This window comes from Callorhinchus milii, unplaced genomic scaffold, assembly GCF_018977255.1.
Source record: "Callorhinchus milii isolate IMCB2004 unplaced genomic scaffold, IMCB_Cmil_1.0 Scaffold5, whole genome shotgun sequence".
Classification (NCBI taxonomy): Eukaryota; Metazoa; Chordata; class Chondrichthyes; order Chimaeriformes; family Callorhinchidae; genus Callorhinchus; species Callorhinchus milii.
Genome location: NW_024704746.1, coordinates 14,412,495 through 14,440,416, shown reverse-complemented (window position 1 = coordinate 14,440,416; position 27,922 = coordinate 14,412,495). Strand labels below are relative to the sequence as shown.

The 27,922-nt window shown below is 38.4% G+C and overlaps 1 protein-coding gene across 2 annotated transcripts in view; it reads right to left on the bottom strand.

The window, feature by feature from the left end:
• Nucleotides 1-26,053, bottom strand: part of col11a1a (collagen, type XI, alpha 1a) — a 144,430-nt gene extending 118,377 nt beyond the window's left edge. For both annotated transcript variants that reach the window (XM_007887285.2, XM_007887286.2), the window contains exons 1-4: nucleotides 25,834-26,053; nucleotides 12,504-12,674; nucleotides 8,666-8,879; nucleotides 4,021-4,183 (exon numbers count right to left, since the gene is read on the bottom strand). In XM_007887285.2, coding sequence (XP_007885476.2) covers nucleotides 4,021-4,183; nucleotides 8,666-8,879; nucleotides 12,504-12,674; nucleotides 25,834-25,942 — 657 coding nt within the window. In that variant the 5' untranslated portion in view covers nucleotides 25,943-26,053. The remainder of the gene's footprint in view (nucleotides 1-4,020; nucleotides 4,184-8,665; nucleotides 8,880-12,503; nucleotides 12,675-25,833) is intronic.
• Nucleotides 26,054-27,922: the final 1,869 nt, after the last annotated feature.

Here is a 27,922-nt window from a genome sequence, read left to right as displayed (position 1 = left end):
TGTGGAGTACTTTTCAGAGGATAACAGGAGCTGAAATGGAGAATAATATGACAACCAATAAAAAGGCTTTGATATACAGGTACTAAGCTCCAGCAAATCAAAAACAAAAGATATATAAAATGTATACATAAAGCAAATGTAAAATTCCCATGTGTTGGGGAACAATGTAAATGGGTACCAGAAGTCGGTTTTATCTGCCTACGTCTGCATTCTAGCTGTGATAGTTAAATAAAACCAGACTGCTGCCAAGATCATTAAAGTTTCCTATCATATATCAAATGTCCAATGCAGTTGTGATATTCTGCCAGACATATTTAAGATGTTTTGTTAGTTATGGTGCTATCAGGTATTTTTACTTTGTAAACCATTTGTTGATAGTTGTTTGATGTGCTCGAACTCTAAACTTGATGGAAGTAATGTGTAAACAATCAATTGGGTCATCTTATTTTGATGATAAAGATGGACCATGTGGCCATGATCAGGTACAGTGGGGTTTAAAATGTGATATTCTAACAGGAATTGGAAATATCTGCTGCACACTCTAATCGCAAATGAAAACACTCGTCAGGAGCCAGATGTGGTCACATTGAGCAGTGTTAATTTTCCCCCAGTGCGATCTCTTTCTGCAGCACATCAGAGTAGAGTTCCTGCAGGGTAATGCAATGCACATCTGGGAAGTCTCTGTTTATTATTCCTGTTACCAATACCCTTAGTTTGTCTACCCCTCATATGGAATAAAGCCAAAGATTGGCATCGACATGGGATTATATCCTTTTAAGTTCTCCAGCACTAACTAAAATTGATTTCTACCTTTTTTCCTCCAAATAGGTCTTTGAAATAGCAGCATCATAATTCTTTAATCTTCCTCTTGTCCTTTTCAATTTCAACATCTTACCAACATTTCAGACACACACACATACCCTGAAGCAAGCTGATGGTTGAAACCCACTTTGATCTCCATCTCTTCAAAGACTAAAAAAAAAGTGCTTCAAACCTGGATGCACATTATTCCTTCTTCTGTAGTGAATGGAACATCATTTTGACAAATTTCAGCAACAAACCAATTAGTATGTAAGTGCTATGTACAGCAGTTCTCGCTTGCATTCCATACAAGTTTGACATGAATTCTGTGACTTCCAAGTCATCTCACAAGCACAAAGTCACAACTTGACAGATTCCATTTGATTCCGTTAGATAATTCCATAATTCCTTATGAATATTCTAATGTATACAAGATACTTCAGAAACACTTAACAGTGTCATGTGTACAATTACACATTAAAACCCAGCAGGAATTCTGTATAAGTGACAGTAATGAGCAGAACCTGGAACGAGTAGAAATGAAACCAATGTGCCTGAGCTCACCTAAAATTCAGTATTTTGAATGGCAACACAATATGAAGTTCACTTATAAAGTTGAACTGTGTCCTCTGGTGAAGATCTCATTTACACTGTACATTTGATGATGAACCACTGGATTTTGATAGTGATTAGCTGCCATCCAGACAAGATAAATGACAGATGATCTCCTGCAAGTTACACAGTGAATCGAAGCATGAATTACACTTGGCCATCTGTGGTTTTGTCCTTTGAATGTTCTCAGGTGGTCCGATGAACCAGGATTTGTAAATGAACCATTTTTAAAAACGCGCAACTTCAGTGTCCTGCTCACATGCTATGCTGTGCGTGAAGAAAATTCTGAAATTGGGTCTGCTAATTTTAACAGCTCCAATTTGCCAGAGAGTGGAGTGAGAAGCATAAATCAGACTTGCCAAGAAGTACAGTATAAACACAGCATTAATGAACAGCACTTAACAACAGAAGGGTGAGAACATTAGAAATGGATGGAAAATATGTCTGGTTATTTGATGTAATTGACCTCGTAAACATGCGTAGATCACACTCGATTTAAAGATGAGAAAGACTATAAAAACCCAAGTGAAACACTTCTATCACATGTGCTAAGAAGGTTTGATGATTTTTCATTTCCAGACTTTGATGGAACTTCAAAACAACTAACTTATTTGAATTTCAGACAGAATGCATTTTATTCAAGACCTATATTTGCAATACAATTAATTTGTATCAGGTAATACCAGGAAGTATAAGGGGATGTGCCCGATTGGGATCCAAACAGCCAATTACACCACCAGGAGAATCATTTGACACACAGCCCAAAAAAGCGACCATTACATTTTCTTAGTATGCAATCAAAAACGCCAACAATTGTATAAATCAACTACACAACCAATCAAATTTTTTTACATATTAAAAAAATTACATCCTATCTGGAATTCCGCATGCAGTGTTCTTGCTAATCTGTACACTCACAGTTACTCGTCTGATTTCTAGCTCTGGAACTTTGTTGTCTTTGATGAGGATTGAATATTTAAATCTTAGCAATTGCTACATTAAAAATAATCCTCATCACTTCTTCGAGTCGTCTCAAAGCGCTTCACAGAACACACTGTAGAATGAATTGAGTGCATAATTTGTTGGCAAAACGCAGCGGCCAATTGCAAATAGTGTCCCACAAACAGTCATCTATCGAGTGAACGAATTTTTTTTTATATAAAGGATTATTACCCCCAATCAATGAACAACTGGATTCCTACTTACTGCAAGGTAAACAGAGACATGTGGAGTAAGGAAACTTGCCCAACGTTTCACCCAGCCCAGGAATCAAACACAGGTCCTCTCGCTTGTGAGGCGAGTGCTTCAACCACTAAGCTACAGGACTCCACCCTCTTGGATTATGAAAATTCTCATCCCAAGATCAGAATTCACCTGTTGTAACATTAAGGGGACTTTTCATTCACTGAAAATATTTTGGCTCATTGTACATGTCCAGTATTATTTAAATGTCTTCGTCTCATCCATTCGGTGTCAAATCTATGACAAGCTACAGTAAATCGTGTGGATTCAATACTATAAAAAGCAATTTCACATTCTGAAAACAACACTTGGTGCTGGATTTCAAAAGTTTACACCTCTCTGTGTACAAGTACTGCACAGACTGTATGTTTATTAGCTCTTAAAGCCAGCCCAATAAGTCCTCTGAAAGTCTTTTGAACTGAATAGTTGCATTTTTTTAAAATTAAGACATAAGCTTGAGTTCTCATATTCCAATTATTTTCTTGAAAACTAATCTCTTGTAATTGCATGCAATATTTTTCTAAGATGAGTGGCATACACACACACAGATATATTTGTTAATGCAAATCCTTTTTACTTCCTGTATGGACACCAAATAAATCTAAAAACTTCACAGCTAACAAAGTTCAGGCTGTGTAATTATATTTTTAAGGTGTGTAAAATTTCAGAATGAAGTCGACCTTTTAGTCACATTTTAAAGTTCCGTTTGATATTTTTTGAACAAATCATTATTTTATCATATACAGATGCCCAGGCAATCAATGTATACTGATAATTGTTTTGTAGTGTTTTACGTTGACTAATAATTGGGGTTCCAGTAAATTCTAACCTCAAGGGAAGAGCTAACATACTGCTCTAGTTATCTTACATTCCTTCAACCACATCAAAGAACAATAATAGATACTGTGCACCAGAGGCAACTATGGATAATGGAAAATGGCTGATTTCACCTGGTTTATTTTGCTGTTAACTGTCAAATTTGAATCTCATAATTTATTTATTTTGCTAAATTTGGAACTGTTAGAAAATAAAATTATTAAGAGAGACTTTTGGGTTAAGGGTACTTTAAAATATACTGTTTAAGAGAAAATATTGCATTTTTTTAATGAAATCCAGTGTTATCACAAAAATAAAAGGTGGGGTAGTGAACATGGAGGTGTAAGAGAGAAGTAGCCCTTTATGTCAGTGTAACAAAGGTTTTTTCCATTACACAAATCTTAATAAGGATAAACATTTCCGTCTCCACTCTACCCCTATGCCCCATCTAAAAAGACATCCTCGAAACAAACCTGCAAATGCAAAGCGCTGAATTATTAAAGCCTAGCTTGAATAAAAATGAGCATTCTTGTAGCTTCAACTGTTTACCTCATATACTTCTTCATCCAGAATCCTGGTACCAAAGACTGCAATACCATTTGTGTCAAGGACAGCTTTGTTACTTCTTGGCAGTGGTTTTGAGATTTTCTTGTTGCAGTCCACAATCATGGTCACAGTCTTCTTCTGCACACTGATAGCTACCCGATGCCACCTACATGACAAGAAGATAATTTCAAATGATTAATTTACAGCTTTCAGTTTCTATTGCACAATATCCTCTCTTTGTGTTTTGCCAAATTGGCTGAGTGCCTCATGGCTATTACTGCGCTGCTTTGCATCAATCACTCATCGTACAAAATACGCTGATAATTATGCAAAGTCGCACATAAATTTTCATTCACTGTATATTGTGCAATAATATTGCTGGAAGATTAACCTGAAATTTTACGAGGCACAAATAAGGGAATGGAGGCAAAACATGAAACTGAATAGTCAACAAAGTATATCAGAGCTATCTTATCAAATGGCAGTATACTTATTTGGCTGTACACATCATTCATTGTTGTGTGGCTATCATCCAACTACACAAAACCCTTGTTGAACTGAGAGTAGGATTATTTCTCATTTATCTGCACTGCAAACAGCAGAGAAGTTGAAGCAAACTGAATTAGAGCCAACAAGATCATAAGAGAGGTTTAGATTAAGAAGGCCCTTCACCTCATTTGGTCACATCCTTCCAGATTCAAACTCTCCAGTGATTCCAAGTGCATAAAGGAAGCTGATCGAACAGTTGCAGCAAAATAAACAAAATCAATAATACATACAGATGGAACTGCTTTGTGTCCAAGATTATTTTTTCAACTACGCAAATCAATACTACTTAACAAGCACTTCAAGACTGATACAAAGTTATTTCCAACCATACGTTTTCAAAACGAAGAAGGAGAGTTTGCACCTGTAGGTGCTCAGTGCACCTATTATAGGAAAGTCCTGTAAAATCACTTACTAGCTGCAGAAACAGACAAGAAATTGCTGATAAATATCGTAAAAGATTTGGAATTGCAAATCAAAATAATTTAAAATGATTCATTAATATTTAAAATTTGGCAACAACCAGCATATTTATTCAGACCATGTGAAATAACACTAAATTCCAGTTCCATAGAAATTTACAGCACAGAAGAATGTCATTCAGCCCATCATATTCACTCAACTTCTAATTGAAGAAAAATACTCTCCATTTTCAATAATTGAGAGCTTTAATCTCATCTCTCCTTTTTTATTTATTTCCTGCTCGCCAGGGAAATGTATAAGTTTTTATTCTGCAGCTTAGTATATCAGTTTCCAAATCACTGGGAGGGATTCTCAGAACCTGAACACATTGTAAAAACAATCAGCTTTAAAAAGAAAAGGAAATGAGTCAACTTTTAAAGATAATTTCAAGGAAATATATAACCAGACATGCATAACATAAGTCAGCTAAACCCGAATGTGAACAGTTCAGCCCAATCCATTTGTAGGCAACATTCAGAAGGGGCTAAGGCCAGGCAGATCCACAGTACTCCAGGTTCCTTTTGAAGATTGACCCATCTGCATGATTAGCAAGACTTGGAAGAATAAATGTCTATTTGGAATTCTTGCTCTTTGGCTCCTACTAGCCTTTGAAACCAACATCCCAAATGGTAGGATGTTATTATCTGGACAAATACCAAGAGAATTATCAGTGGCTCAAATGGATAACCTGTATGGGTTCAGTTGCTTACGTTCCAGCAATGTTCAATGAATATATAAATTAGAAATATATTCCCAGGGAGAGACTGCACACTCCAAAACCTTTGCTTCTGTGAGTTCTCAGTTCCAGTTAAGCACAGCGAAGCATTCTGTGTGTGATTCCCAAATGACCAGTTCTGGAATGTCTAAAAGCTGTTCATTCAAGTGGGTTTATTTACACAAAAGACAGTCTGGACGTCATGATGCCTAGAACCATTTTGACTGTACTACACCCATTCAACAACAACAACAACAAATTCCATTTATATAGGACTTTTCATTTTGGGGGACGCAAGACTAGACTACGGATCATGATTTGACAAATTCACACTCTTATTTTCATACATTGGGCTCAGGTTCAGATCAAATGGTGTTCTTAGCTGAAATGTCAAGTATTTTTCAAACAATCGCAGTGTCAGTGGGTGTAAGATTGACTTCCCATCGCTGGGCTATAAGAGAACAAAAACTGACTACATTTTCTTGTCCTTTTTGCAATTCAGTAAATCATGCTGCAAGTGTGCATGTTGACTTTGAGCAAAGGAAAGAATAATCTTGGCTATCATACCCCAAGAGTTGAATAGTTTGTCTGCACTTACGATCAAAACCAATATAGTATAGAATAGCTACTTGGCAAGGTACCAAAGGACTGTCAGCGTTCATGGAAGCAGATGAGTCATTGTCGTCAGGAGTAAAAAGGCAATGGAAAAGAGTCAAGAGCAATTAAATTGCTTCACTGTTCGCAATTTGATTTTTCAACCCAAATTCCCTGCTGAAATCACTGCAAACTAGAAGACATATTTGTAACTTCCATAAAAAACGTTTTGGGGCAATGTTCCAAATGTGCATAAAGGACATTTTATGTTATTTTATAAGCTCCTGCCTGCTACTACTCCTCATTGGGCTCTCTGCTCTCTTTTCTTGCAGCACTCATAATCTTTACAAGAAACCAATACATGGAACTCTTCAAAGTTTGAAGAGGGATTGAACCCACAAACTCAAAGGTGAGTGCACTACCAACTGAGACAAACTGATCACAAATCAAAGTGGTTGCCTCATGAGACTCAACTTGCTATAATAACATAATAATCATCCTTGCATTTGATATAGTGCCCTATCAGATCTTCCTGAGATCTGAGAGCGCTTTACAGAATATACTGTAAAGTAAATTGACTGTATATTTTGTGGGCAAAACGCAGCAGCCAAATGCGCACAGCAGTGTCCTACAAACGGTCGTGGATTGAGTGATCAATTTATTATCTTTGACAAATTATTACCACCCAAAAAGCGATCCACCAATCGACTCACTATGGTATCTCTTTCCGCAGAGTCAGTGTTAGCATACAATCTTGGCATTGGAGGGGACAGTTGCATACTGTGCAATACATTGCCCAGGACATCATTCGGATAATACAATGCTCTCAACAACACTTGATATAGTACTGAGCAACAGAAAAAAGGTTGCACAACTAGATCAGTTTCACTGATGAGTATCTTCAGGAAATACTAATGCCACAACCAGCTGGATACAAACATCACTTTTGATTCTATGAGCAGCATGAGCCTTTGTTCAATTTTAGTGGTTTAGTAAAGGACATGCATGCAACAAACACCTGGCTGCCAATAGCAACACCACTGCCACTGAATGATTTTTAATCCAACTAACAGCAATGATTTCACAGCTGGATATTACCCCAATTTATATTGTTTTCCTGAGGAAACTCAATGATGTCCTGAAAAAGGGATGAAAAAAATCTAACATTTTAAAACAATAACACGCTGAGTGCAAGAGAGTTCAGAGTTAGTATTGGGTGAGAAAAGTGGCTGAGAAGATTAAATTGCTGTATATTAAAGAGGGCTTTCAATTTACAGTGGAAATCCATTATGCTGCTCATCTGAGTCATAAACACAATAGTTTTATTATTTTAAAGTGCCTTGCAGCTTCAGAATGTAATCATGCTGGCAACGTAAAATGAGAAGTTGAACTAAACAAAATAAACAATATGCACAGAATGAACTGTCAATGCGGTACCTCAACTTCAATTTCATGAGCAAAAGCAGACAGTGTCACCCACGAGTATCGATAACACTGTTAGATTGCATTATGTCTGGATCATTGCGTTCGGCACATAAAGAACATCGACTGAATCGAAGCCACTAAATCATTCCGTTTGAGTAGTGGTACACGTCTCTTATTTTTCATTAACTGAAACAACAATCCTTGGTAGTGATAGATGAATCTGAACAGACAGCATATGTTAAGTCATCCTAAAAAGGATTCATTTTGACCCCAACAGGTTAAACTTGTGCAATTGTCGTTTTCAGCAACCACTTAAGGAAAATGGATCAAAGTGTCCTTTATGTAAGGGTGGCCTCTGAGTAAGGGGTCATTGACCAGACCCCAACAAAATTTCCATAAGCCCACTGTAGACTCCCTCTAGACTCCTAGCACATTCACCAATGCCTTCTCACCGGTGACGCAGGAAGCTGTGGGCATCAAGTGGGCTGCACAGTGCGTCTTTGGTAAATGTCCTGGGAGGCTACACACAGAAATTGGTAATGCATTACCAAAAGGTAAGTCCACTTAAATTCACTTTTCATTGGCTGCTGAAAAGGGTGTCTGTACACCAACAGGTTTAAAAAAAAAAGTCGTAACTGGTTGCTGAATAGAGGTGGTTTATTATGGAAAATTGTTCAGGACTCTTCTAGGCTGGTTGTTGACAGCAGGAGTTTGCTGAGAAAGATGGTTGCTTTAACAGGTTTAACTGTATATTATATGCAATCAGGCTGCTGACCATGCTGTTGAAGTCTAAACTCTTTGAACAAAAGATTGGGTTGAATCAACAGTTGAATTAGTAAGAGTGCGGTTTACACAGGCCAACTATTAACGGCGTAATTTCAGGAGCAAAAGGCTGGGTTCACTTACTTGCCATCAGCGAGGTTGATTGGGCTGAATATTGGATAATCCTCCGGGGTTGGTTTGCCATTTTGATCCTCGTACAGAAATATAGGAGATCTTCCCACCTCAATACCCAATTGCTGGATACCCTGCTCATTGTACAAGGACAGCAGGAAAGCCTGGATATTTTTCTTAGGTTTCAAAGTAGCTAAGATAGAGAAGTCTTCAGGGAACTGTCCAGCTGAAAACAAAGAACATTAAGTGTCACAATATAACTGCATTGGAATTGATTATTTCAAGGCAAAACTCATCAAATACTTGCTGGCTTGGTTCTATTCAGACCGGAATGGTCTTAAGTTCTTGTACAATCTGTTTTGATAGTTTGTACCAACTCAATTCTCTTCGCCCAAAAGACCAAATTGAGGCCCCAATAATCTCATAATAAAAAAAGCATATTTGTTTCTTAAACGATTTTAATCATATAAACACTTCAACATAGCTTAGTATTGAACCATTGACATTATGGTGACAGCAATTAAATCTACAATGACAGAGCACTCATGTTGCACTGCGCCTATATAAGTTTTGAGGAAGGCATGGCTTTCCTGGGTCTTCTCTGTCTGACAGAAATGCATTCAAGAGGATATAGATGCATTCAAAAGGAAGCTAGATCTTCATACAAGAAAGAGGGGAATAGATGGGAATGGGTGAAGACTTATGTGGAGCATAAACAGTATGGACTGGCTAAGCCAAGTGGCCTGTTTCCATGCTGTACCTTCTTTGTTATCTTTGTGGGAGACTGAGAAGCGATTTTAATTGAGGATAATGAAAATTATGCAGGATTTTAAATTTGAGTCAGAAGAGCTAAAAAATGCATGGGAACTCAGCAACTTCCTACAAGCAATGAAATGAATGACTGATCCATTTTTTTTTGGGGGGGGGTGTCTGGTGGAGGGATTATTATTGATGAGGACAATGCAAGAACATTCTTTGGAAAGCTCATGCAGAAATGGCATGTGGAACTTTACCCCCCCAGGGGTATTAGAGGGTTGAGACGACGATGATTCCTAGTGTTTAGCAGTGTTCTCAGGAGGACTGATATCAGAGAGGAGCCATCTTTGGAGTCCTGTAGCTCAGTGGTTAGAGCACTCGCTTTGCAAGTTTAATTCCAGGCAGGGCGAAACCTTGGGCAAGTTTCCTTACTCCACACGACTAATAATAATCCCTCCAAAACCAAAACCAATAATAAATTGGTCATTTTCAATCTACGACTGTTTGTGGGACATTGCTGTGCGCAATTGGCTGCCGCGTTCGCCCACAAATATACAGTCAATTTACTTTACAGTGTGTTCTGTGAAGCGCTTTGGGACGTCCTCCGGACGTAAAAAGCGCTATATCAAATGCAAGGATTATTATTATTATCCTTGCTCATCTTTGAAATAGTACCATGAGATAGTTAACCTCCATCCCAAACCATCAATTTTAACATCTCCATAAATTTTGCATTAGGAAGTCGGAGTCTGTATTATGAGCTCAAGTCTTGATGTGGGCTCAAATCATAGGTCAGAGTGATACCAACATATTTTAATGAATGCATTGCTGTCCCAATTGAGGTCATCCAAATCAGAAAAGACCAGAGATCAATCAATCTGTAGGACTTCATAAACTTCATGAACCAATGTGAGCGTCTAAATATATGCTTTCAACGGTTATAATTGATACAAACAACAGATGGAATGGCAGTCCAGTGAGCATCCACTTATATTTAAGTGCTAAAGTTTAAAGTGCAGCTGAGAGCTCGCTTGATGGTTCCAGGACTTAAGCGATTGAGTAACTGAGTCAATAAGACTGGGAAACTCCATTTTTGATACCCAATTCTGAGATGAAGGAGCTGAACAATATAGGCAGAGAAATGGGTTTAAATGATGCGCTATATGTAATGCTTGAGCAACAAAGAAAGGTCACTGAAATGAGGCGCCAAGGAAATTTAGCTCTGGATCTATTTCAGAAGGTGGCAAATAATTTTTTTTTAAAGTGTGTTTAGGAGATGAGAAAATTGCCTGAGCAGGAAAAGGAAGTTCAAAACACATCTTTTATTTGGAGATTTGCACACAAAGTCAATTGCCAGGTATCAGAAAATCAGCAGCTTTATACTGCATGGTGGAGGACGGGAGTGGCACAAGAGATCATAATGCACCGAGCTAGGAGGTGAAGGAGAGAACCATAGGAGTGCACAAATTGGTAGGTTTAAAGGTGGGATTTAAAGGCAAGCGAGACAGAGAGATAGAGCAGGAAATTGCAGAGGTTGGAGAGATAGTAACTGAAAGCTCAGCCACCAATGGTGGCACAAAAGAGGGGGAAAGCTAATTTCAGGCACACATTTCTGCTAAGAGTACCCACCAGCACAGAATGTGGCTGTGAACTTCCCTGCTTATCTAACAGAAACCATAAATCAGGCTGTCGTCTGTAACAGAAAGGGGATTTCGACTTCTTACCGCCCCCTGACCCTTAGTAAAATAGCAATGCACTTACTGGAAGCTCCATTTGCTAATTTTATTATTTGTAACCTGTAACTAAGGATCTTTACATAGATGTAATTATGTAAAAGCTTCTTCCTGAACAAATGTCATTTTTGACAGAGGGCTATCGCATCTGGTTTTCCAGGAGCTTCAAAAGATCACAGCATAACAATTGCTACAAGAAGGATATTGGCTGAGGGCGTCAGCAAAAAATATTCAAAACATTTTTGTTGCTCATAATTGTAGTATTCCACCACCAATTTATTTTGTAGCTTGGGGCTAGCCTGCAACTGACTCACTGGATTCTTTTGATATGTTTTGTCCTCATTCTGGTTCCCAGTTTTATCTAGATTCTGTGCATTGCTGCCCCAGGACAAGTTAAGCATGTTTATCAAACAACATAATCCAATGCGCCACTTAGCCCATTTGAGTTTGTAAAATTGTTGCCAAAGTGTATCCATTTTAGCAACATCAAGAAAAGAGTTTTCTACTCCTTTTTTTAAAAAAAGTGATAAGAGTGATTAAACTTATATTTTTCAAAGTCGTATAGAAATGCAAGATCTGTGAAAATGCTGGCTTGATATCTGCAGCAACTATTAAAATTGCTTTTCTCAAAAGCCAAAGTGTGTGCGTGTGTGTGTGTGTGTGCCGGGGGGGAAGGGAGAGGATGGAAGAAATTATCGACCAGACGAGCTCCAGAAATGGAACGTACCACAATGTGATAAAATCACATACCACGTTTTTCAAAGACACGTGAACTCTTTAAAGGACTTAAAATTAAACTGCTGTTTCAAACAATGTTTTTTTTAAAAAGTCATACAGTGAAAGGTTTATTTAGTATTTTACAACAGTATATTATCACTGAAGCATAAAATCGAGAAGTCTTGAGTAGTTCTCAATACTTTCTTTAACTTACTTCTTGCTTAGCTTTGGTTTTTACCTTTTAATCGTTCTATAAACCATTTATGAACAAGTAAGCCCAGAGTTGTGCTTGTTTATCAACACAGTTCCCAAACAATAATTAGCTAGTATTATTATCTAAATATAAACTTCAGCATTTCATGTTATGAATGTGTTCAATCTAGCTTTCTTTCGGTGTCAATATCTCTCCCTCTTTCCTAAAGTTTTTCACCTTTAATTTTTACTCTTTAGAATAGAACATGTTAAAATGTTCTATTGTGACTTAATCTTTCATCAAATACTTAAGAGTTTGGATTAAGACATATGTAGTAATTGAGGAATTATTAATGCTGGTCTTTGTCAGTCCAGTTCACTTTGTATACTGTTTGAGTATACTGCAAGTCCTGAATAATATAGACCTAGATTTGTATCACTGGATGACATACCTGGATATAATTGCTTTGTTGGGGCACTAAGTTGTGCTCTCTTTGTGATTTTGTAGGCAATATCTGAATCTTGCGAGTTTCTTCGGTTCTTGCAGAACCCGGTTTTTGCTCTGGAAACTCCTTCTGGTGAATTTTGAAAGTCTAATACTTTGAGCACATCAACCGGTTCAGCTGTGGACAAAGAAGGAAAAAGAGTCATTGATCAAACTTGCATACGAATATTCCTAACTGGAAGAATATTTTCACTGGGTAAGGCAACAGTCCTTTGAATTTGTCGAAGCAGCATTTTGACATTTATATAAAATGTTGATTTAATTCACCCATTATTTGCATTGAAGAACAAACCTTTAAGCTAAGGTAAGATGGCATCCACGTAGCAAGATATTTGCTCAACGTATCTACACTTTGCCCTTCAAAGCACTGGCTTCAAGGATTGGGAACATGTCTATATCTCCGTGTTTCGCTGATGAGCCAGACAATCTGGCCAACCATCAATACGTGACTTGGATTTTACTGTGGAGAACTCCCTGCTCTTCTTTGAAATAGTAACATTGAATTTTTAAACTCCACTTCAACCAGTAGATGGGATCAGCCTTTGGCAAACGTCTCTTGAAAGCCAGTTTAGTATCAGGCAAGCCCCAGTTACTTGTTATATCAACTTTAGAATGTTAACTGTTAAAGGTAATCCACTCTGAATTGAAACAAACTCAGAACCTTCTGGTATTCACTGAATGAACTACCAAAAACGTTTTAGATAAAAGTCTAGATGAGATATTGTCAACCCAAGTAGCATCGCACTAACTCATGATATTTTCTGAATAAAATGCTAATATTTAATAAAGGTGTTAATTATATCTTCCAGGAAGAATGTTTTTTGTACTTTGAAAGCTTAAGGCTGTTTTAGTAATGCATAAGTGAAAACCTCTGGAAAATGAATCAAAGCAGCACTTTCTTGCAATACTAGATTTTAGGTTAAGAGTCAAAACTTTTGAGACATGAAAGCAAAGTAAAAGACCAAAATCAGTCAAGTGAAACAGGCTGGTTCATAGACATCAACAGATAATCGAGCTGTCCAACGAGATCAATATTCTAAATTATGCACAGACACACGTCAAAATTCTGGGATTCTTAATTCCATTAAACACATCAAACTATAGTGTTAGTTGCGGATGAGCCAGAGAGGCTAGCCAACAATCAATACTCCTCTTGGATTTTACTGTGAAGAACTCCCTGCTCTTTCTTTGAAACAGTAACAGTGGATTTTAAATCGAGAAACAGTGGATTTTAAACTATATTGTGGTATCTATTGTATCACTGACAATAATTTTTATAACACATACCACACCTTTCCCCCTCAAGACCAACTTATCCTTTATTTGTGCCCGAGAGATGCAGATTTTTGTTGGATTATAGTCCCACAGGTATCATCATTCCTCCATTCCTTCCCCAAGATAACTGACCAAAAGGTAGTAACCATTTTGAAGTCAAAATTGTCAGTCAATACTGAAATTCACCAAAAATAGCTGCTCAACAGAGAAAATGACTCAGTTGGCATTAAAGTAAAATAGGTACCTTCTGAAGACCCTGTAGATAAGTACTGGAACTATGGAAATTTTTCACACATAATCAGAAAATGTTATTTTAATATTCAGTATCCAATAATCAAAAAAAATCAGAACTGTTTAGACCGCTGTTGAATTAATTTATCATGAAAGCACAGTTTAAGCAGAGTAGCCAAACCCTTCGCTAATATGCACCTTGCCAATGCTGCCATCAGCAATTTGATTTCCCAGAAGAAATCAAGTGCTTGGTGCTCTTGTAAAATTATTTATGCTAATATGAGGAAGTTCATATTTTTGGTATCCATCATTCAGTAAAACACTCTTATGAGCCAATGTGACAACCAATTTGTGGTAAACATTCCACTGTGTAAAATTGTTTCCAGTGAATTGTTGAGGTCCTGTTATTGAAGACCTGATTGGAGAATGACAGCTACAAAGTAACATAATAAATATCCTGTCTCACTCACAACAATACTAAGTTTCTGACCTTTATTGTGTTGACTGAAATTTATAAGAGTACAGATCTAAAGTGGTAATGTTAATGGTCATTAGTCCAATGATATTTCATGTGATTGTTTATTTGCAATGCTAAGTACAAGACTATTTTGTTTAAGCAAAATAGGGTTTAAACAAAGCAGAATTAAATAATAAAATGTCTTGCATTTGATATAACACTTTTCACGTTGGGAGCAAATTGCAAAGCACGTCACAGGATTCACCATAGACTGTCATTTTGTTAGTGAATTAAATATTTATATTTGTTTCCCAAGACTTATTTTGAAAATATTTTCAAGTGTCCAGTATAAAATAACTATTGCCTTTGTAGTGGGACAAGAATCTCAACGGTAGTAATGGTTGAGTTTCTACCCAAGTACAGTGTCCCCAAGCACCTGAGGATGACTATTCATAATGCGAGGCATATGGGTCAGTGAGAGCAGTTAAAATTAGATTTTGAATTGAAGCGATGCTTTGTCTGATAGATGACAACATTATTAGAGACCCAGTGCAGTAATCATCCATTGGACTCCAGGAGTCGATGACAATTTCAGCTGTAGTCTCAATTGGCTCAACTTCACCCACGCTAGTCTGCAACAAGGGGAAAAAAATAGCTCCAGGCACTGGCTTTTTAAAACCCTGAGTGGTGTTAGAAGAATAAAGTATTGTTCACTGTATTTGCTGTTTTTGGCATTTCAAGCAACTGTTATTACTTGCATCTTTATCAGTTGCACATGTCCTTGCAGTATTGAAAACTGAGCTGAGCTTCATGCTGTTTGGAGAAAGAACAAGGCAATTTCAAAAAAGATTATTGACAGCCGAGCCCTATACTAAAGTGTAGGGCGCATTTCCTCTTCTTCAGAGAATACTTGCTCTGACATGAAGCATTCATTTTCCATAACCTAAGCAAATTATATCCGTGCAATCGCATCAATTTTCACAAGCCTTTCTTCCAAATATATTTTTCTATATCATAGGACTCCACAATTTCCATATTGGCAGTTTCTAGGAAGAAGCTTACATCTGTAGCCCTTTGAAGTTCCATTATACATAACCATATTTAGAATAAACTACAGACATCTCCTACAGACTTCAACAAGAGAGGACCATATGTTGACATGAAACAAGCATTTAACATGAATTAAAATTAACAAAGGATAACCTCTGTTACTGGAAAATTACACTTCACATTATTTCCTCTTTACATCTATGTAATTAATTGCTTATGAAACTTTGATTAGGACACATGACATTGAAGTAATTTATTACTATTCTTTCATACAGTACATTTAGAAGTAAAACCTAGTTTACAGAGACACAAGTAATCTCACTAGTGTCCTCACAGACAGACATTCGGAATACATATAGCTGAACAAAATTAGGATTTTTATGCCATTTAAACACGAGCATTCCTGATGGGTGACGTTCTGACATACATAGAGGTCCCTGGGATGTAATGGAACCTCAGACTGAGAGACCATGATCCTACCACGACAGCAATTTGGATCGCTTAGTTCTTTTCTCAGTTATTTCTATTCTTTTCAAGGAACTAGGCGAAACATAATCTGTCATCCTCTGACCATTTCCTTAAACAGCCCAAACCAATGGAAAGAAATGTGCCTCTCTTCTAAAACGAATACACTGATCAGAGAAATGCAGCTATTATTCCAATAAGCTTCTCCAGTATTACCAGCCTCAGGGATTGTAGCAAGTTAATTTGTTTTTGTCCCCAGATTTGCTTTACAAAATATGGTCAGCCTATCTAATGGTCACAACAAAGTACACCCTCATTAATTAGAACTAAAATGCTGAAAATCTGATCAGCATTTTTAGCCTGAAAAAAAATAAATGCAGATCAAGTAAGACATCTTGAAAACGTAGTTGAAATTAAGCATTCTCTTAAAAAAAAAGCATGTGGTGTCCAATAGTGGACAGTTCTCTTCCGGAATGAGCAGACAAAGTTGTGATTTTCAGACCACACAACTAGAGTCCTACAAGACCCATCCCCATGAGTAACCTTGCAAGTAACCCTCTTGTTTTTATATTACTGCTTTTTTAAAAAAAAACATAATCAAGTACTCGCATCTTTGCCTCCCACAAGGCAGCACATGTGGGGCAGTATGCAAATCCCAAACCAAAGTTCATCCAAGTCATGAATGTCCACTAACATCTAAAGAGGCGCTTATATCATGTCCATTGAACAAAATACAAGAATGGCTGGTTGATCATTCTTCGTTTGCTTTTGGTCTCCGTCCTCTTTATCGCAACCTTTCCTGCTTTTATTTTATCAATACTGTTAAAGAGTCTGCTCCTCTGAACGATCCTCCCTTAGATACTGAAGTTACCAACACTCTTCAGAAATGTTAACATATTTACAAACAAAAAAAAATTACCTAAGAAAAGCAGTGATTTTTTTTATTTTCTAATTTTCTCCCACCTGCTTCAAGAGTATGGCTCATGTACAGTTGCTTGACAATACTGTCTCCTTAATTTCACAAAACTGACCATATTTCACATGTGAGCCTAAACAGCAAATTTCACATGGACCTGACCCAGTCCTCACCCAACTCCCACAGACATGCTCCTTCCATCAGGGATCATTAGACAGTGATCTGGAGTAAAAACCTTGACTGATTAGCTTCCCTCCTTAATCCTTGGGATGCTGAGATCAAGATCAACTGCAATGCAACTGTTGCTGCTTTGGCCGTAATCAGCAACTCAGCACAGACCAGTAATTAAACTTGGAATACTAAGCTATACAAGGTAACCCATCACAATGTATATTCACACAGCAATCTATTGGGAGCGCTCCCTTGTCTTGCGTTTTAAATCTGTAAAACCTTTTTGTGCACTTACCCAAATTCTGTATAGAAATTTACAAAATACATCTTATTAGAGTTACCTTAGATTTTTTGCTGTTCAGACAACTTATAAAATAACAGGCATTGAAACCTTTTATGACTGTACATTGAGTTCTTTCTCTGAAATACCAATTTCCCAAAAATCCACATCCTTTTACGTGCAAAAAATGCAAATAATAACCTTAAGCTAGTGTCAAGAACAGAAAAGTACTCAACTAATGTTAGAAATAGTAGACTAGGATTTAAGGCTCAATTACAAAATAGTTAGAGGTATTCAAGTGTATTCCTCTTTGGCAGTGCTCAGAGCCTTGTAATAGAACATGATCAGTGCTACCACATTGTGACACCACCAATCATGAAAGCGCATCATGCAGGAAATTATTTTGGTAGACGCCTGATGGCATAGGATTCAGTCCCTTTTTTTTAATAAAAGCATTGTGAAACCGTCCGGCCTTCACATCCAACAAAACACAAATCCATAGAGCGCCCAAATTGTAAACGAACCAGTCTATAATGGGGACCGACTTTGACAGGGTTTCACTGTATCACTTTGTTACCAACAACAATAAATAACAACAACAAATTACATTTGTATTGCGGCTTTCACGTCGGGAGGACGTCCCAAGGCGCTGGACAGTCCAGGATTTGGGGCGTGTTGGGTGAGGGGGATTACCATGTGCTACCTTACCATGATTATTCTGTATCATGTGTAATGATGCATATGATACAGTACTATGTCTTCATCACACATCAGCTGTCTGAACAATAGAATTTAGATCCCTGGGATTTACTAAATGGGAGAGAAGATTCAAAGGTCACACTTTGGGTCAAGTGACTTTAGAACAGTGTCAGCATTTTAGCAAAATTAATAGGCAGTTATACCATTGACTGCAATAGGGAGTTGAGATTAAGAATAGCTGCAATTAAGAACACTGTGGTGTTGATTCATCGCTGCTCTTTAGTACTGTAGCTATGATATTTGTACCAAAAGTAATAACTTTGGGGAAAATGATGGGGGTTTTGATTCCACTGTAAAAAGTAGTTGAACAGCATCACTTGAATGCAAAATGATTATTTCTTTTGAATAACTGTCAATTTAGAATGGGATTATCCACAAACATTGTTACATTATTGCACACGATACAATACAATCACGTTAAAGTGGCACATAGTCCTTCCTCACCCACACCAAACAAGAGATTCGCCATACAAATTTTTAGAAAAAAATTGTTTTCAAATCAAATAGTCCAGTTATTGAACCAGACTGATCCACTGTACTACAGGGCATGACTGACAACAGACCAGCCAGTCAGGCTCATTGAAAGGACAGCAGGGACAAACCATTCCCTGGAAGTAGGGATTCTTCCCAATGAGCTCCTACTGACACTGCAAGCCAAAGTCCTAACCAATGGGGTGGGTCCGAGCTGGACAAGCAATGGAAACTTGTCTGACAGTGTTTGTCACTGTCAATGGCAAACTATGCAATTTTAGTTAGTTAAACCCCAACAGTATTCCAGTGTAAACTCTGGGGTGTCCCAAGCCTTGGCTTTTGCCAATCTGTGCCTGATACTCTCCAGAATTAGGTCACCTGGATGCATTCCTCCAGAGAAAGAGTACACATTCCTGGCATAAGAAAAATTTTGATGTGTAGGTGACATACACATGTGGAACTCTTAGTCTAGTTTGGATACTCTTAAGCATGGTGATTGGTTTCCACATGTGTCAAGACACCCAGCTGGCTAAATAAAAGTGACAGTTTACCCAAATTCACAGCAATCTGAATTCTTTTGGTTGAGGTTGATCTTGCACCTTTTTAAATATAAACTGTTCCTGATGATCAACTCACTATTTTACAGGTCTACAGATTTCATCCGAGTGTCACATAAATGGCTGACATCTGCGACTGGGCCCAAATAAAGAGTGAAGATTTTTACTTTGATGCTGATGATCAATTAAGAAAGTAAATACATTTCCTGTTTATATATTGGTAGCGTCAGTTTTTGGTGCACTGTGAAACTATTATAGATGGTCAAGCGATTTGTTTTAATCTCTGGTAGTAGTTGAACTGAGGAGAAATGTGGCCTCATTGCAGTGATGTGTCCAATGTCTGATGGTCAATGGATAGGATGATCCACAATCTTACAGTGTCACATAGTCATCTGATCCTTTACAATATAGTAGAGGCAAGAGACCTTGTGTTATTGATACATCCATTCAATATCCTACAAATTCAAAATAATTATAACCCAAGGTCCTCAGCAAATGCACAACTCCTATTCCTTAATCTACTACTTAATCTTGTACAATGGTTGAACATACATTAAAGAACACAGGGGATTTACTGTAGATAGGTAAGAACTGTTGCCATTTTGGATTTGTGTATTGAGACTTTGATATTTAGACTACGAAGGACCAGAATTGCAGACTCCCAAAGTCAATTATTTTTTTGACTTTAAACTGAATTCCTGTATCTACTCATGGCAACTATATTCAGCACAGCAAGGGCTGAAATGGTCATAAACCAAGCTTCTCATTGAACTTCTCGCTCTGAGCACACCTAGAACAAACAAATGAGGCCCATTAACACCAATATTTGTGTCTTACTTCAAAGCTGTGTTGATAATGAAGATATTGTCCCAATCCCTCGTCTTATTTTCAATGGCACTTTCAGTTGCAATTTATACATACTATAGTGTGAATAAAGCATTTGTTACACTTTCAATGGTTTGAAATATGATGCCAGAAGTCTGATTGCAATCCAATCCCTGCATGTTGGAACAATTGCACGCATGTTGGATGCATTAACACTTTGGCATGTCTTAAACTCCATTTCTACAGATGCTGAAAACCCACGTGAGCGAGCGCACATGCACCAACACCTACATGCACCCAATTTGATCCAAGTCCAGCCACAGCTCAGACTTACTTATATCTGATATTCAGTATGTTTAATAACAATTTGTACTTCTGATCAGATAGTCATTTCTAAAATGTGTGCTATGAATTCTTCATTCCTGTTATTCCTACAAGCCAAAGCCCTAATGAGTAGGATAGTCCTAGTTGGACAAGCAGCGGGAAAGCTTGCCAAACGACAATATCAATGACAAGCTGTGTGGTTTTAGCTAGTTAAAGTCCAGCAGTACCCCAATGGACACTTTGGGGTTCCCAAACCTTGGCTCTTGCCAACCTGCGCCTAATACTTTCCAGAATTAGGTAAGCAGGATGCATGGAGTCCTGTAGCTCAGTGGTTAGAGCAATCGCTTTGCAAGTGAGAGACCTGAGTTCAATTCCAGGCAGGGCGAAACCTTGGGCAAGTTTCCTTACTCCACACGTCTAATAATAATCCCTCCAAAACTAAAAACAATAACTAAATTGGTCATTTTCAATCTACGACTGTTTGTGGGACATTGCTGTGCGCAATTGGCTGCCGCGTTCGCCCACAAATATACAGTCAATTCACTTTACAGTGTGTTCTGTGAAGCGCTTTGGGACGTCCTCCCGACGTGAAAAGCGCTATATCAAATGCAAGGATTATTATTATTATTATTATCCCTCCAGGGAGAGAGTGCATATTCCATTACAACAATCTGTCTCTGGGATTTCCATGTGTAGGTGGGATGCATAGAAATCTCAGCTTGGTTTGGGTACTCTTAAGCATGGAGATGGATTTCTGCGTATGTCAAACACCCAGCTGACCAAAAAAAATCTTTACCCTGTCAACTAACCTCTGATTCTTAAGGAAAAGAACTATTGGCATTTGTAGACCTTAAGCACTTTGGCAATGCAATCTATTTATCACAAATTTCTCACTAAATCATTTCATTAAAAGTTTCCTGGCCATTTTACAGATTAATTTTCAGTGGAAGTCTTTCTGTGATCTATTGGTCATGAGCATAGCAGAATGAAAATACTGAATTCAGCAATGTTCTAGGGATTATGATTCCACATGTTAACAGCTGGAAATAAAAGGGCTTCTTGTGCTCAATCTCCCCATCCTTATTATTGTTATATTGTGGCTGCTGAAGTACTCAAATCGCAATAGATTCAATTTAGCAGTAAACACGTCAGCATGATAATAAGCTTTAACATGCAGCATTTACTGCTCAAACACTTCTGTGGCGATGAATAATATGTGGAAATCATTTTTTTTAGGCCTTTCGATGCACACATTATCATACAGGTTAATGCTACCAGGACTGAGTTAGATTTTAATAGCTGGAAACATTTGGTTGTGCCAGCGATGTGCAGAGAATTTTCTAAGAGTGCTATTACGTCAAGCAGACATCTTTTGGGTATGGGTTGTCTGATGTTTGGGGCAGTGTCTCCATATTGGGAAAGAAGTGATGCCAACTCCCTGCACAAGTCTACCTTCTACTGGCTAAGCATAGAACACTAAGGCTATAGTATTTAAGGCACTTAGGAATCCACCACTCACTCCTCCTTTTTGACAACCCAGGCAAACAGCACTGATAGAAATCTGGGGAAAATGATAAGAAATATAAAATTAACAATTCCAAACGCAACGGGGAAGGGTTTACATTAAAAATGGTACTGCAACACTAACACTAACTAGTTTTAAATTTTAATTAATTGTATTCTTATTTTCATTGATTATTCATCAATTGCACTTTTTGATTTTTTTACTTTGCAAATGGTATGAATATCAAAAAAGTGAACTGGTTCAGTAGATTTTCAAGAGAAAAGTAAATAGAATCCAAACTGGAAATCAAATCAAGTCTTGGCACAAGCTTAAAAAAAGGACACAGCTGATACATTCCACAGGCGTCCTAATATGGTTTAAAATATGCATTTATTGGAAAATCTCTGAAACTGAAGGCACTAATGAGCAGGAGGAGCTTTGCCACATCACCTGCTGAGCCATGGGACTCAGACTACCTCAGAAACCAGAAGCACAGTCCATGCTTTCAGAAAGGACTCACTTAACAGGTTAGGTGTGAGCATAGCACAGATCTGCGGCGTCTAACTTTTTCTATGCCTGGTAAATGTTATTGTTAAATGTCAAAATCTTAATATTCTCTCATTTCTCCCACTTTTGAAGTTACAGAAAGGATCTCAGTAAATTTAAGTCAACGACAGGGCATTGCACAACCATTAACGATGACTGAATTTACACACAGTCACTATTCATTCAAAAGCTCTACTGTTACTATAAATAAGAAAGTAGTGATATACCCAAAGCATGGTACAGTATTTTGTTCAGTTTTTAATACTGGTGGGAGAGGGGAAATCTAAACTCCCAGTGTTATTTTGTCCATTGTTAGCTCTGCAATAGAATTCTTGCAATTAAAAGAATTTGCCATTCATCAAGGCAATCTCTTGAAAGAGCAATGCTCTGATCAGATGGTTCATTTAAGATATTAAAGGGGATGACAACCTTTGGAGATCATAAATGTCTAACTATATTTTAAACAAAAATCTAAAATAATTTACTATCTATTCATTAACAAAACTCATAACTACATGCACTACAGAAAAAAACAAGGACCCTGACTGTATGTCACCAAGGTAAATACAAAAGGTCTCTGTTTAATGTAACCTCTGGTGGATTTCACCTCTTGCAGGAAGCAGTATTAGTCTCCTAAGGAATAAAACCTGAGCTCCAAGGCTTTAGGGGCCTATAGCAGTTTTTAAAAAATATTAAATTAAACAAGCATTGGATATATTTAACTGTGAAAATAGACTAGTCCAAAATCCAACTTGCCCAGTGCTGAGCAACTCTGTTTCTCAATGAGTTTACATTCACAATCTACCATTTTTAACATGCAAGAATCACCAATTTAAAATATTAGCTAAGTGTTCAGTTACAACATCAGATGCTACAAATCAGAATATTTCCCTCACCTTTCCCAGAACAAAATAAGCATCGAAGAACCAATACTGATTTATTTTCAAGGACATGCAAATCTGTGCAGAATATAGCTCCCTCCAAGCATTGAAAGTCAATGATTATTCCAGTTTTATTGAGAAAGAGGTTTATTTCTTGGGGCGGGGTGAGGGAAATCTATCGAATACTTCGTTTGAGTACACATGCCACACAGAAGTAATGATTGTTGTTGCATATTATCGTGTTGCTTTAATGAAGATCTTGCTTTAGAGATTTGCATAGTGAATATATTGCAGAATTCTTCAGGGTAACCAGTTCAGAGTTTCCTCAAACCAATTTAATAGATCTTTAGGTGGTTCAATTTTTTGTTAAAAAAAGAATTAGCCTTGTCCTGATGTGGCCCTGGACCCAGGGTGCTGGACACTCTTTGAAGCTTCTGAATAATAAATGCACAGTTAAACAAGAACATTTGTAGTTAACTACTAGGGCTGCAAATTGTAAAATTAGCACTCAGACATACAAACCAAATCACAGCTATTGTCGAAGGAACAAAAGTAGAACATTTAAAACACTTTGCAAATCATGCGTTTTAAAGGCTCTCTCCATCCAGCTGTATTAAGATTCATATCTCGTCTAACGTGCTACTGTAGGCAAAAAAAATAACCAGGACAAAATGTGACTGGGCATCTTTCCAATCAAGACAGACAGACAACATCATTGTAACCCAAAGGCATTTACTACGTGTACATAGCTGACTTCGTCTTTTTCCAGTTTAAGAATAGCCCACAGTCCTTTTAGCCATTTAGTCAATTCAGTTTGAGATCCAGTGTCTTTGGCAGGCGTGGTTGTTGTTTTCCTAGATTTTCCATCCGAAGAATATTTTAATTGCCAAACATTAAAAATCACAAATTGGTTTGCTTCCCAGTGCCCAGGAAAATAATTTCAAAGCAAATATGAAATTGAAGCATTCAATAAAGTTTTCACAGATCAATACCTGAGTCAAGGTGATCCACTCTCAAGCTTTCTAACCCTACTAAAGAAACTTTACCTGTAAATCAGCAACAATGATATAAGCTTCTTTACTCTCTGCACTCATGCCCCTCTCTGGCTAAGGGAAACCACATGCATTTGCTATGCCCCTCATCTGCATGCTGGAACACATGGAAAGTTGTACTTTAAGGAAATTAATGTCCTGGTGAGATCCGGTGATCTAACCCAGGTGGTAGTTCAGCAAGTGCGCCCCCCACGCCCCCTCCCCTCCAGCTGTATCCTATGGAGTGACCGTAGGGGGGCGCTGGAGACAAAGTACAAAACTCCCCCCCACCACCACCCCCACCACCATACAGTTAAAAGCAAACTTCAATAAAAATGTACCTTATGTAAATGAAATACAGGATAAACTGAGAGAGGTATTTATATGCCAACCTATACATTTCTTCTATACTTTTTTTCCGACGTTAAATTGTCCCCCACCCCCCCTCCCCTGAATTGCACTTGTAACAAACGATGATTAATTATATCACAAAGCGTTTTTTTTTCTGCTTTGCCCTTAGTTTATTCAGACTATGTTAATTCCACTCAAGCACGGTGCAATTTGGACTCTGCACACAACTCCAATGTGGAAACTAATTGTATTCTAACTTATAAATGAGGAGTTTCTTAATGGCAGTACGAATGCAATGCAGCATTTGCTGATTTCCCTTGTTTTTGTCCTGCAATAAAGGTTTATTTAGATTTTGGCTTGAAACAAGTGGAGCAGGGCTCGAATTGCACACAGCAGCCTGTGTCGACATGGATGTCCTAATGTCTCAGATGCAAAAGTTTGCCCACCAACAATTTATTTCACTTGGCTGTCATTTAAAATGTCGCCTCTTCTGACAACCACCTCTCTGGCAGAACTGCTATCGTGCAATTAACCCATCGATGTGACGGGTCTGAAGCTCTTGATCTAAAAACCTCTGCTGGAGTTTTCACCCGGACAGAATATATCCACATACACCTTACGGACCACGTCCCACAGCCAAAGCGACTTGAGCAAATATTTGAACTATATGCATTGCCTATTCCTTGCAATAGTTCGACGATGTGGTAACACTGCCCCCACACACCCCACAGCTGCGATTCACCTATTTGCCACTGTACTTCCCCTCGATATGAAGCGGATCGTGTTCGGTTGATCCATTTAACCGTATTCAATGTTATTGAAACAGTTTCATTCAATCAAAACAACTCAAACCCCAACAGACAAGACGAGAGCTGCGAAGCGACTCTGATATCAAGACTGCACAAGTGTTGCCATAAGATCATTTCTACTTTAAAAGAAAATAAAAGAACCTCTTCGGCTCTTTCTAATAAGGAGGGTGGGAGGGGAATAATAATCATAATAGTAGCACAGCAGAAAGTTTGGAAAAGGTTATTTATTGAACACTGCCCCACACACACACACACTCACACACACACACACACACACACAAAAAGAGCAGTGGTAACACTGACTGCAAACAACAGTTTCTCTCTCCCCCAACAAACCACCCATCACCACCACCATCACCACCACCAGGTCTTACCTCCTCTGACACTTGAAGCGTTAAGAAGAAAGAAAGTAAAAGTTATTATGGATAGAGTGGAGTCCAGGAGCCACCTTTTCGTTTTCCACCTTGTGGACGACCTTTCCATCTTCACTGATCGGTGCCCACAACTGTGAACAAAATCTGGGCGACTTCGGGGATGAGATCTAAATTCAATCCCTTTTAATATTATTATTTTTTTTGCAGCAGCAGCAGCAACAGCAGCACTTCCCCCCCCCACCCCCCCAAACAAACAAACAAAAAAGGGTGGGTTTTTTTTCTATACAGCCATAAGTGAGTGTGCGGTGTAATCTTTCTTTCCCAGTCCGGGTCCCACGGTCCTTTCTTCCCTTCCTTCCTCCCCAGTGTTCAGCCTCCAGACTGAAAATATTAGGGCTTTATCAAAATGCAAAAGAGCATTGGATACCCCTCAGTCACCGTCATAGGTCTGCGCAAACACCACAGCCAGGGGTGGGCAGTGTGGGGAGGGGGTGAGGAGGGGAGGGGTGGAGAGGGAGGGGGGGGAGAGAGAGAGAGAGTGTGTAAGGGGGGGAGGAGGGGGGGGGGGTGGGGGCAGAGGGAGAGAGGGGGGGGGGATTTTTGGTTGGGAATTGCAGGAAATTGACAAGAAGCAGACATTGGCAAATCACAACTTACTGAGATGGACTGGAATCGTTCAGCAGCAAATGGCAAGTCAGAGCAAAGCTGCTCCACCAACTGCAATTGGAGGATGGCAGTCAACCATCTTACTCTGAAAAACTTTTACACCAACCCCCCCCCCCCCCCCCACAACACCCACCCACCCACTCCTTCCCTCCCTCCCTTCTTCCACCACCTCCTCCCCACCAAAAAATAACATAAATCTCCCAATATCCTCATGAGCTCTCTGGGAATGAAGGGAATGGCAGGCAGGAGACAGACACTCACACACACACACAGAGATAGCACCTGAACTAACCACCCCCACCTCAAATAAAAGTCACTGCCAGCTCTGACACTCTGATCATCAAACCCAAAAGTGAATGAGAATTAGTCAGGAGGGAAAACGAGAGAGAGAGAGAGAGAGAGAGAAAGAAATGAAAGGTCTCCCACCCAAAAAAAGAATGAATGAAAGAAACGGTACAAAACGCCCCATGGGAACTTTTAAAGAAAAAAAACCCACACACACATTAAATGTACTGAAGCAATCGTTCAAAATCGACATTTGCGACTGGATTTCTATGGTTGCAACGAGTTTGCAATCATCTGACAGTCCAATGGTTTGCTGTTACTATCACTCTCTCTCTCTCTCTAAACCACTTTCTTCTGAATCTCTCCAAGAGTCTACGTTAGTTCAGACTTTTTGAAAAAAAACCTTCCACTTTTATTTCGCTTGTTTTGCTAAATGGGAAACTTTTTCCTTTTTTTTAAAAAATAATTTTAAAAATATATTAACCCCCCCCCCTTCCCTATAAAACCGTTAGAGACAAGTCTGTAACTGTCTCCTGGGTAGCAGGGAAGCGAGTTTGAGTGCAAAAGAAATCTGCAGTGTGCAGCTCAAACCAAAGCTTTCCTTTTTGAAGGTTACAAAATGGACATAAACCAGTTGTGCATATATGCATATACATATATATATATATGTGTGTCATTAAGTAAGGGCAACTCTGCCTTCATCAACGTAACTTTTATACATTTCAGGGTTGTATAACCTCTCGCCAGATTGCTTCTAAATGTAATGAATGACTTGTCTAATTGACCTATACAGACTGACCATTGTGTGTTCTCCTGGTAGACGCTGGGTGGTGGTGGGGGGGGGGGGGGGGGGGGCGGGGGAAGAGTGAAGGAAAATATTTCAGCCCCCAGACTCAGCGATCAACGTTGCAACTAAATATTGAACTTTTTTTCCCCTCTCTCTCTTCCACGTCTCACCATAACCTTCACAGCTGAGCAAGTCAGAAACGCATATTGTGTACACATGGGGATTGGGACAGCACTACCTGGGCATGATTATCCAGCAAATAAAGTCCATTAAAAAAAAGTCCCCCCCCATGTTAAAGTTGAGTGTGTGTGTATCATGATCTGGAACGTTTACCTGCACATATTGCATAAG